Source organism: Petaurus breviceps, unplaced genomic scaffold, assembly GCF_028583685.1.
Source record: "Petaurus breviceps papuanus isolate PSGF00001 unplaced genomic scaffold, PetGlider_PUasm1.0 126, whole genome shotgun sequence".
Lineage (NCBI taxonomy): Eukaryota > Metazoa > Chordata > Mammalia > Diprotodontia > Petauridae > Petaurus > Petaurus breviceps.
The window spans coordinates 16,603,701-16,615,700 of NW_027185655.1; the positions used below are offsets into that span (position 1 = coordinate 16,603,701).

The 12,000-nt window shown below is 37.9% G+C and overlaps 1 protein-coding gene across 4 annotated transcripts in view; it reads left to right on the forward strand.

Moving 5' to 3' along the window:
• The window catches only part of HERC3 (HECT and RLD domain containing E3 ubiquitin protein ligase 3), a 119,398-nt gene extending 108,606 nt beyond the window's left edge, over positions 1-10,792 (forward strand). For all 4 annotated transcript variants that reach the window (XM_069093861.1, XM_069093887.1, XM_069093881.1 and 1 more), the window contains 3 exons: positions 4,072-4,255; positions 4,835-4,937; positions 8,992-10,792. In XM_069093861.1, coding sequence (XP_068949962.1) covers positions 4,072-4,255; positions 4,835-4,937; positions 8,992-9,200 — 496 coding nt within the window. In that variant the 3' untranslated portion in view covers positions 9,201-10,792. The remainder of the gene's footprint in view (positions 1-4,071; positions 4,256-4,834; positions 4,938-8,991) is intronic.
• The last annotated feature ends 1,208 nt before the right edge of the window (positions 10,793-12,000 follow it).

Sequence of the window (12,000 nt, forward strand, 5' to 3'; positions counted from 1 at the left end):
AAGCAAGGCAAGGTACTCACTTATGAGAATGGAGTTGGGGGGAGGGGGGCTTTGAGGAAGGATGAACAGATAGAAGAAGCGCTGTGGTGACTGGGATAGTGAGTTATTTAGGAGGATTGTCTAGCAGCTGTGAAGGCTCACTTGAGGTCACTCTTTACTCCTTTATAGCATAATTTGAGATCTGTCAGTAATATTTTTTTCACTTTTTCTATCATTTCCTTTGAGATTCCAGACCTTTTTCTTCTTCCAGATAAATTCCATCATAATTTTTTCTAGCTTTGTAAAATCATCCTTTTGTAATTTGAGTGGTAATAGCACCAAATAGATTAATTTAGGTAATGTCATTTAAATTATATTGGCTTGGTTTGCCTGTGAATTCTTAGTATTTCTCTATTTAGGGTTATCTTTCATATGTATTTCTGTAAAGTGGAATTTGTAGTTGCATTCATATAGTTTTTGAGTGTGTCTTGCTAGGTAGAATCCCAAAATCTGATATATTCTGAATAGAATTTCTCACTCCTGAGTTTTGTTGGTAGTATACTAGAATGCTGATGATTTATGTAGATTCATTTCCTATTCTGTAAGCTGAATTTAACTGTTGTAGTAATTTATAGTTGATTGTTTCAGGTTCTCTATATAGAACACCATATAACATGGAAAAAAGATCATTTTGTTTCAGTCTTGCCTGTTCTTAGTTTCTTGATTTTTTTCCTCATTGCTAGAGCCAGCACTATTTTAAATAATAGTGGTGGTAGTGGAATCTTTGCTTTATCCTTGATCTTAATTAGAAATGCTGCTAACCTTTCTATATTTCATATGCTTGATCCTGGTTTTAGACAAATGTAATTTACCATAATAAAGAAAAGGGGAACTACATTATGCTTAAAGGCAGTAAAGATAATGAATAAGTATTGGTATTGAATATATATGCTCCAGTTAACATGGCAGCTACTGTGGTATTCCATGCTTTCCATTGTTCTATTTAACAGAAAAGGGGTGAGCAGAAGTAGATTTTGTCAAATGCCTCTTCCCTGTTTATTAATGAAAATCTGCCCTTACTCTTCTTAATACCATTTACCATGTTCTTATTTTTCCTTATATTGAACAAGCACTACATTCTTGATATAAATCCAATCCAGTCATAGTGCATAATATTTTTCATATATTGTAGTAGCCTAAATATTTTATTTAATATTTTTGTGTGGATGTTCATTATGGATACTGGTCTGTAATTTTTTTCTCTGCTCTGTCTTTCTGGCTTAAGTCTCAAAATCAAATTTGTATAATAGAGTTTTGAGGGGTCTTTCATTTTCTATTTTTACAAATTATTTAATATTGGAAATAATTGATCTTTGACTAATAGAATTCACTTATAAATCTATCTGGTCATGGATTTTTTTTCCCCTTTGGGAGTTCGTTTATGGTTTGTTCAATTGTGTTTCTGATATTGGATTATTATTTCCTCTGTTGCTCTGTGTATTTTATATTTCTCTAAATGAATATTTCTGTTCATTTCATCTAACGTATTCATTTGTTTCACCTAACAAAATGGCTTATTTCCTTCTCAGTTACTGTTCATTCTTTTTTATTTTGGATATGAACAGTTTAATTGTCCCCTCTGTTTTGATTAGATTAGCTAATTATTTATCTATTTTATCAGATCCCCCTTCCTCCTCTGGCAACTTTCCCAGTTTTATCAATTCAGTAGGTTTTTTTAAAATGTTTTTTTTCTTTAATTTTGTCTGTCTCTCCTATTTTCAGAATTTCTACTTTAGTGTTAGGTTGGAATTTTAAAATTTTTTCTGGTTTTTTAGTTGCATGCCCAATTCATTGATTTGTTCTTTTTCTTTTGTTAATGAAAGTGTAGAGTTTTAGATTTTCCCCTAAGGACTGCTTTAGCTGAATCCCATAAGTTTTGGTATTTGTTTAATTGTTGTTATTATCTTTAATGAAATTTTTTAATGCTTCTGTGATTTGTTCTTTGACCCAGTTCTTCAGAATTAAGTTATTTAGCGTCTAATTAGTTTTTAATTCTCTCTTCAAAGGGCCTTTGTTGAAAATAATTTTTATTGCATTATAGTTGCAGTAAAGGATGTGTCTAGCATTTTTTATTTTTTTCATTTCTTGGTCAAAGTTTTATAACCTAATACATGGCCAGTTTTCCTTAAAGTGCTGTGTGTGTGTGTCACCCATACACATACATTTACAGACCCATATATATATGGAGAGATATTTATTTATATAAACTATATGTAGACACACACACACTCCCTTTCCCATTCATAATTGTTAGATGTCTATTATATGCACTTTTTCAAAAATTCTGTTCATGTCCTTATTAACTTCTTTATCTTTTTTTGTTAGGTTTCTCTGAATCTCAAAGGGTATATTGTAATTCTTCACTCTTAGAGTTCTGCTTGTCTTTTTCTCCCTGCGGTTTGATAAACCTTTCCCTCAAATAGTTGCCATGTTATTTGGATCCTGTCTATTTAAGTATTGATATTGATTCATTATCTTTGGTGCCTTTGAGCATAATTTAGTTTCTCTGCTTATCTCTTTCTGCTGTTTTAATTATAGCTTTGTCAGAAATTCTTGCTATTCCTAGTGTTTTGAGTTAAATTGCAACATCATAAATTCTGCTCCAGTCTCGTATTTTAATTCTGTGGGGATCATTATGTTTCATGTATTTCTTATAAACAACATTTTTTGATTCTGCTTTATAATTTATTTGTTATCCCCTTCTGTTTTATTGGTATATTCATCTAGTTCTTGTACATAGTTATGATTTTTAATTGTTTATTTTCCTCTATCTTGTCTTCTTGTACTTTTTCCTCTCTTTGCCCCTCCTCCCTTTACAAAAAAGGTAAGAAAAGAGAAATTGGCCTAACATTTGTTAGATATAAATGTATGTGTGGAGGATCTGAGCTTCCCTAGGTCTTAACATACCACCATCTCTCTGTTCAATCTCAGCTTTTTTACAGGTTATCCATCTCCCACATCTAGAATACACTCCCTCCTTAGCTTCTTCTCTTAGACTCCCTAGCCTAAGTGTTTGATGACCTTGTGCAAGGACTTTTCTTTGAGGACTTTCCCCATTTTCACATTTAAAAAAATTATGAAAATTCTTACTTCCAGGTAATGATTCTTAAGTTCTTTGGAGTCTTGGGGTGATAAATTCTGCTTGGTCAATATTAAGGTTGACTGAACGCATGAAAATTTAATGTTGTTATTGGTGAGGAACTTAAGCTCCTCAGATAAGAGACAAATTAAAATATCCTTTTTAAATCTTGAGAGAAGTATTTTATAGCCAACGAGAGTTACCAACGTCTGATATGAAATCTAATAGTTTAAACATAGCTAAAGGACTTAAGTTAAATGTAAAGAAAACATTTTGCCAATTAAAATTTTCATATGTTGAGTTGAGTGACTGATGGTATTTTTAGTGATTACATCTCTCCAGAATGAGTGTGTGTGTGTGTGTGTGTGTGTGTGTGTGTGTGTGTGTTTCAAATATATCTTCTTTGGCGACATTTTCAACAAGATTATTACATGGCTTAGTCTTTAGTTAATTGGGACAGTGAGGGAATCTTCTTATATCTGGCATACATTCAGACCCTACGAATGTTTCTTTTAGGGTAAGGTAGTCTTTCTGAATACGAATCTGATGAAGTAAGCTGATCATCACACTCTTTTGCCCCAAAGAAACTTTTAAGCACAGGGTTTGCTTAGGTTTGAGGGTGGAAGATATATTCAGTTGCTCATTGGGAGTTCTTGGTATTGAAATTATACTGGCTATGGTTGTGTCTTTAGTAGGATTCCATTCCATTCAGTAGGCATCTTCACTCTCAGTAAGAGGTTTTATTTTGGGTATCATTAAAAAAAAAGACAGGCATTCAGTTCCTTTATTGATATAAAACAATGGGGAGTAGATTTCACTTAAAATGTGACTCTAGGAACCAAAACAATAATAGAACTGAAAAGGAATAAAACCTTTTAACGCTGAAATAACATTGCAGCCTTTGCTGACATAGACAACAAAACGTTAATGTCTTCTATCTTGTCTTTGGGCAGGCAAGAATTTGTGGATGCTTATGTTAACTACGTCTTCCACCTGTCAATCCATGAATGGTATGCAGCCTTTTCAAGTGGTTTTCTGAAGGTGTGCGGAGGCAAAGTACTGGAACTTTTCCAGCCTTCAGAGCTCAGGGCCATGATTGTGGGGAACAGCAATTATAATTGGGAAGAACTGGAAGAGGTAAGGAAATAATAATGATGTTTTGGTGGGGAGAGAGCAGAAGTACTCTGGCCTGGGACTGTTCTGAGCCTAGCCTTTTCTTTTTTTTCTTGGAGGGCAATTTGGGGTTAAGTGACTTGCCCAAGGTCACACGACTAGGTTTTTTTGTGTGTGTGTATGTGTTAAGCATCTGAGGCCAGATTTGAACTCAGGTCCTCCTGACTCCAGGGTTGAGAGCCTAGCCTTTTCAGTAATATACCCCAATTTATTAGGATATCTCTAAACTTTAGTGGGATCCTTAACCATTTATTTTTTTCAGTCTTTTCCCCCAAAACATGTTTGCTCCCCGTCCAGTCCCTTGGTTTTCCTGAGTCTTGCCCTTGGCCCCCTCCTTCTTCCACAGGTGTTTCCCCAATACCAGGGCCATCTTCCCCTGTTTTCTCTTGAGGGTATTTCCACAGGACAGATGAGCAAACATATGAATTTACTGAAGTTAGTTTGTATCGGTTATGTTGTTTGTTAGTATGTTTAGTGTCTGGAGAACAAGACCCTGATGGCTGCTACTATTTTTGTAAGTTCTTTGAACTTTTTCTTGAACAGAGCACAGTCTATAAGGGTGATTACTCAGCTGCACATCCCACAGTGAAAATGTTTTGGGAAACTTTTCATGAATTTCCATTGGAAAAGAAGAAGAAATTTCTTTGTAAGTATTAATGAGAAGCATATCTTATTTCAGTAATTAAATAGGCATTTATTAAGTGCCTTTTCTGTGCTAGGGATTTAAATTAAAAAATTGAACTGCTATGCCCTTAAGGAACTTACATTCTGCTAGGGTGAAAATATCATTTAGCCAGATGATTAAATACCAAATATATAAATACAAAAAAAAAAGGAATTGGGGATGGATTGTGTGTGTGTGTGAATGTGAGTGTGTGTTTGACAGAGAGAGTGTTGTATGTGTGTGAGAGTGTTTTGTGTGTGTGTGTGTGTGTGAGAGAGAGAGAGAGAGAGAGCGAGAGAATTCAGGGGGAACAGAAAGGCTTCTTTTAAGAGGTAATGCTTGAGCTGAGATTCTTAGAGGTGTTGGTGAAGACAGAGGCATTCCCAGTAGGTGGTGCAGGTTGGACAAAAGCACAGAAAAAAGGAGACAGTGTTTTGTAAGGAGATCTCCAAGTAAGTCAATTTGTCTCTAACATAAAGGAAGTAGTGAGAGTAACATGAGACTCCTATTGGCCTAGATTGTGAAGGACTTTAACAAAGGCATTTCTGTCTTATCCTAGACTCTATAGGGAGCCTCTCAAATTTCTTAAGAAGGCTAGCAACATGATTGGACATGTGTTTAAAAAAATAATCAATTTGTCACTTGTGTGGAAGATGCACTGGGGAGGAAGAAACTAAAGGCAAGGAAAAGGATTAGGAGGCTTGATTTATGGGAATAATTTTAAGGATGAAAAGGTATTTGGGCTCTCCCAACCATTCTCCAGCATTTGGCAGCAAATGCTCTCTAGATGAAGTTATGTGAGAAATATTAACTCATTCCCTGCCTCCCATGACCAGAAGAAGAAAGCAAAACTCCAAGTATACCTTATGTATATGAAAGTAGCGTGTATCAAAGGGTATCAGTTATTGCAAGAGATTAATTACATCTGGCTAGAGCTTGGGAAAAGAGTGAATGCAAAAGCTGCCAAGGACGCTTTGTGCTGTCAAGTGAAGGGCACACACAGTTGGGTCTATAGAACTTCCTACTCTCCTCTAGCAGCCTTTACTGGAAGTCTTTGGCAACAATATAATTTGAGGCTGGATTGCTCCTGCTTCTACATTTACCTTCGGGCTTTGGAGTTGAGGGTAGACACAACCTTTTGCTGAATTAAAAGAAAAGAAAACTCTTCAACCTTTGACAAGCAAATTTATCTAAAGAAGTAAAAACCATGTGGAAACAGGTCCATTTCATTCTGCCTTCTCCGGCTGTCCTGAAGTTGAAATTATATCAGCAATTATTAAATAAAAAAGGAATGGTAGTGACCTATCCTTACCGTTTTTCTCTGACCCACGACATAAATTGTGTACAATGAATTGAGATGATAATAGTAAAAATATCCATAACAATAAAGAGATCTTTTGCTGGTTTGACCCGCATCGTCAATAGCACTTCAAATACTGAATTAGAACATGGCAGTCAAAACAAGGCACTAGCTAATGAAAAAAGGGACCAGGCTATTGTGATCACATCGGGCAGAAGTGATCAGAACTGAATGGGTGGTTGCCCTGTCAGGGAATAAAAGGGATAGATGTAGGGGATAGAGTGCAAATAGCATGGACAAAAAAAATAGCAGCTTTTGGAATAAGGAGCTCACATTCTTTTCAAGAAATATTTTATTTTTTCCCCCAATTACATGTTAAAATAATTTTTTTTTAACTTTCACATTTTTTTAAAAAGGAGCTCCCATTTCAATGAAGGAGATGGTAGGAGGTGTTAGCTGCAAATCAGATGGGAAGGCACTGGGTATAGAAACAAAGCAGCACGTATTTTTTAATATCATTTCCATTAATAAAACGATATCAATTTCTCATGAACCATTTGACAGTGCCAAGGGCTTCAGTTGCAAAAAGTTTCTTTTTCAGGTCTTTTTGACAGTGGAGGGTTGGAAAGTCCTGAATCTGAAGTCTGCCTCAGACACTCCCTACTTTTGTAGCCCTGAGCAAGCCTCAGATTCCTCACTAATAAAAGGAGAGAAGAATGACACTTGTTTCACTAGGTTGTTGTGAGGGTTAAGTGAGATGCCATGTAAAGTGCTTTGTAAACCTTCAAGTCCTCTATATAAGATGCTAGTTGTTATTGCTGAGAAGGTAGGAAGTTTCCAGGTAACATCTCCCCAAGGGCTGTTTCCTTGGATTATGACTCCAGAGGCCCTAGTTCTAAATGCTGGAAATACAGGTATAAACTGTATTAATTTCCTCCTCCTCTCCATCTGTGTGGCTGTTCCTGGGGTTTTGGTGCTTACTGGGGCATTGACTGGTGGTGAGCAGTGCTCTCCCTTTCCTTAGGTGAGTTATTCCCCCTCAGTAATGGCTACCAGAACTGAGTTGCAAAGGTCCTTTGGCCTGGGGGTGTTTGGGAGGGTGGAGAATTGGGACTACTGTACTCAGGGCTATTGGACTTAAGGTACTGGGCTGTCTTCACCAGGGTCTGAGGGGAGGTAGGGGCAGCTTCAGAAAGCCTTAATGCTTCAACTAGGTGGTCTTGCTTGCTCTGTCTGTAGCGCTTGGTTGATGGTATGATGGTGGACCCCTTCTCATAGGGGCTGCTCCAAGTTCTGGAATGCAAGGAGGGCTGTGATCAGGAGAGCACTCCTATTATCAGGGCTCCTGTGTTTAACCTGACCATCAGCAATTGGTCATCTAATGGGGGAGGTAATGCATGTAAGAGAAGGAAAAATTAAGACAAGGGATGGCGAGTTCAATCACAGGCTTATAAAACGATGGTTTTTCCAGAAGCAATGGTAGAATTAATTTGATTATTATTCCCATAGAAAGAAGAGGAAAGCTAGAGTGGGAGGTAGAGGGAAAGTTCAGGGTAGCATGGCAGAAATATGGGGTGTTTGGGTGACCAGGGCTGTCTAGACATCATGAGCTCTTGCTAATGAGCACGGTCTTAGTAGAGCAGAAGGTAGAGGTCTGCTTGGGAAGACTTGCATGTCAGGAAGATGGTGAGGGGCCTAGATATGTAGATTTGGCAGTTATTTGCAGAGAAATAAATGAACCTTGAACTCATGTAGGCTGATGAGAACAGTGAGAGAGTGTATAGAAGTGGGAAAAGACCCAGGGTAGAACTGTCAGGTCAGCCAGATATCGATGGTTATTCTGCAGAAGAGACAGAGAAGGCTCATTCAGACAGGAGGAGAACCGGGAGAACAGTGTCAATGAAATCTAGAAATGGGAGAATGTTTGGGAGGGGACGGGCAAAAATGTCGGCTGCTACGTGGAGAGCAAGATCTGAGGACTGAAGGGCGGGAAGTGCTCAGGGCATGTTGGAGTCCAGATGAGTAGGACTAGTGGGAAATGAAGAGATGGCAGGTCTTGGAGCCATGGGTGCTTTGGGAAGAGTTCTTCTCTCCACCCTCCAATCAGACGAGGCTTCCTAGAACCATAATATAGCACTGTCCACACAAGTGCGGTCTTTGACCTGCATTGGTAGGAGTTTTCTCAATGAGGATTCCCTACACCAGTGAAATCCCAGGTATGGACCATGAAATCATGATGATTACCTTGTACAGGGCTACTGAGTCACTCAATCAGCAAACTCTCTGCCAGGCACCGTGTGAAGCATTGGGTAGCAATGAAAGGCAAAAGACAGTCCCTGCTCATAAAAGGTTACTGTCTGTTGGCTGGACTAGATGGCTATGGATGTCCCTTCTCACTCTGCAATTGTGTTATCTAATGGATTCTGGAGTACCTAAAAGGGGGAGGGAAGAAAAAAAAAGAGACATTTACACAATAACTTTATCCTATTTAAAAGAAATAGCAAATTGTATATAATAGATTTAAATTTCATGTGCAATCATATTTTTATTATTCTATGTTATGGAAATGCTTCTTTTATTCCATAATTTAAGAAAGAAAAGAAAAGAAATAATGGCCTATTTAGCATCAACCACAACAGCTTTAGTAGCAGTGAATCAGGATTGAATGCAAACACAGTGGGGATTGTCACTCTTTGCTTGGCTGTGGTTTTAATACCTTTTTTCCATTATTCCCAGTATTTTTGACAGGCAGTGACCGGATCCCTATCTATGGCATGTCAAGCCTTCGAATCATTATCCAGTCCACAACCAGTGGAGAGGAATATTTACCTGTGGCTCATACGTGCTACAACCTTCTAGATCTCCCCAAATACAGCAGCAAGGAGATCCTGAACACACGCCTGACTCAGGCTATTGACCACTACGAAGGGTTTAGTTTAGCCTGAGGCACCCCAAGTTCACCTGCCCTTACCCCAGTGCCCACACTGGACCTTGTGCAGAAGAACTCATGGAGTGATTTTTATTTTGGATTTGTGCAATCGAATTGGGTTGAAATATTTGAAGACTGCATCTCAGTGATATGTTTTTAGGGATTCAAAGCAGTGAAACTCTTAATGAATCAGCATTTGGGTTGGGGGTGGAGTGGGTTTTGGGAATGGGGAATTGACTCTTATTTGGAGATTTTATAAAAACTACCTTCTCAAATTCAGCCTCTTCCATTCCAGCTGTCCCTTACACTTCTCAATGTGATTGGTGATCTGCTGGGTAAAACAGTAGTCACTTCTAGCTGTCAGTTTCTAAATGCCTTCCCCCCTTTACAATTATTCCTCATCCAATATCCCATTCTTTCATTCTTCTGAAAGCTCCTTTCTTGTTGACCGTTTCTTCCTTACCTAAGAATGTTGATTCATTCACTCTCTTGGAAGCCTTTGAAATTTTATTGGTGCATTTGGCTGGCTTTGACTCAAAGCCCCAACCATTGCTCTGGCTCTCGGGAGGAAATGACTGTTTCACAGTTTTAAACCACTGAGTCTCAGTCTATGGCTTTGGTCTAGCTTTGAGAACTTAACAATGAACCTTTGTATACTTTTTTTTTAAAAGAGCTTCAAAGAAAAACAAAATAAAACTCCTTTTTTATGAATATGGCCCCCTTCCTTTTCCTTCTGAAGGATTTGCAGAGTAGTTTGGCATTTCAGTGGAAAATAGTAATATTTCTGCCTCTTTTAGGCACGTCCCTCTAAAAAAAGGTATTTTTTATTTGCATTATCCTGCTTTCCTGGCAAGCTTTGTTTTTAGAGTCTCTCTTGTGCCAGGAGAAGGTAGCAATAAACCATATGTAACAGTGTGAAATTTCTAGTCAGTTTTTCCCTAACTCACTTTTCCCTCATTTTAAATTTTTCTTCTTTCCCAGCCTCCTCCCATCCTCCCCCTTTTCCTGTAGAACTCTTCTTCTCCCCCTTTCTGTTTTTCTCTAGCTTTATTTCACTTTTCCTTTCTTCTCCCCTTCAGAGGATGCATGCGATTTATTCTTTTGAAATTTACATTAAAAATGCAAAATTTTTATCCAACAGATTTTTCTTCCTTCTTCACTAAATGCTGGCAAATTAAGGACATTCTTTATTTCAGAACTCATGTTTTACAAATTTGAAATGCTTGATTACAGTGGGAAATTATGTTTGAATCACATAGATGTTTCTCAAAGGGATGGAATTCTACTACCTTCCGCATCATGGAAAAATGTCCTTTGTGATCAAAGAATTCACATGAATCTAATTTTAAAGACCTTCTAAGCTAGAGAAAACTTATTTATATAATATGCAGTATTTATGAACCATATGATATTACAAGATATTAAACTTTACACATCTCAACACAAAGGATATAGGGTTTTGCTTTTGCTTTTTGTTTTCTAAACTTCTCTGATTGCTACCTTGGTAGTTTTCCAGTCTCTTTATAATACAAGGATATGAAATGTTTATTTTCTATGTGTGTGCATACTGTTCGGTATTATGCAATAAATCTGATGTTTTAAATTAGACTATTACTCATTGTAACTACAAAATGCATAACATAGGGTTAGATTTGGTAATGTGTTGAGTTCTCTTCTAAATTAGTATATTGTCCTTCCCAGAATACCCCCTTGAGCTTCCCAACCCATGGCTTATCAATAGCTATGGATTAATCAGTCAACAAGTATATTTTCAATAACTACTAGTGCTAAACACTGTCTTGGGTGCTACTGTCATTAAAACGTATTAATAAAGCAAGATAGTAAGGGATTCAATGTAAAAGATAGTGCATAGAGGAACTCAGTCACCAAGGCCAGGAAGGGGGGAAACTGAGGCAAAATTGGGAGACTTGGGAGTATAGCACAGACTTAGGAAGAGTGAAGCAGGGATAGAGGCACTGCAGAAAGAGCAATGGATTTGGAGTCAAACTCTGGGTTCAAATCCCCCCCCCCCATTCTGTCTCTTTCCATATATATACATATATATATATATATTTGTGTATATATGTATGTGTGTACACATGTGCACACACATGCATACACATAACTGAGTAAGTTACCAATTTTCTCTTTGCCTCAGTTCCCTCTACTCTGAAATGGTAGAGTTATACTAAGAGGGTCCCTAAGGTCCATTATAGCTCCAAATCTATAATTCAATGACCCTGTAGAGGAATTCTGAAGTTGGGAATCATGCAGGTAAAATGTTATGGGTGATGGTGATATAAAGGTATGATCACTCCCATTTGCCGATGAAAAGTTACGAAAGTTGATGAACCAGTAGGCCAAAGTGTGGGGTGAGACATCAGTATACATATTGAAATTCTCGAGTGTGAAGGCAAGGATTGGGGTGGAGGTTGGAACTTTGAGAATGGAGAATGACCTAGACATGGGTAGATAACATGGATGGAAAGATTGTTGTGTGGTGGTGGCAAAGGGATGGCTTGAGAGTGGGGTGAAGAATGAGTAGGTCTGCTTCTCTTGAAGACAGCTAGGTTCCACATGACACAAACAAAAACAAAAAAGATTATAGACTATAAGAGTAAGACTGTGGGTGGGATGAGGAAGGAGCTAGGATTTTGCCTCAGCAGAGGGGAATGGAAGCTTCTCTCCATCTCTTGGGGAATAACTTGATTGGCTTCCCTCCCTTCACCCCTGCCTTCAGGGTCTGGCAGTGACTTGAGAATGGGGTCACTGGGGATTTAATCTGGCTTCTCAAGGCTCAAGATGTCTTTTAGTTC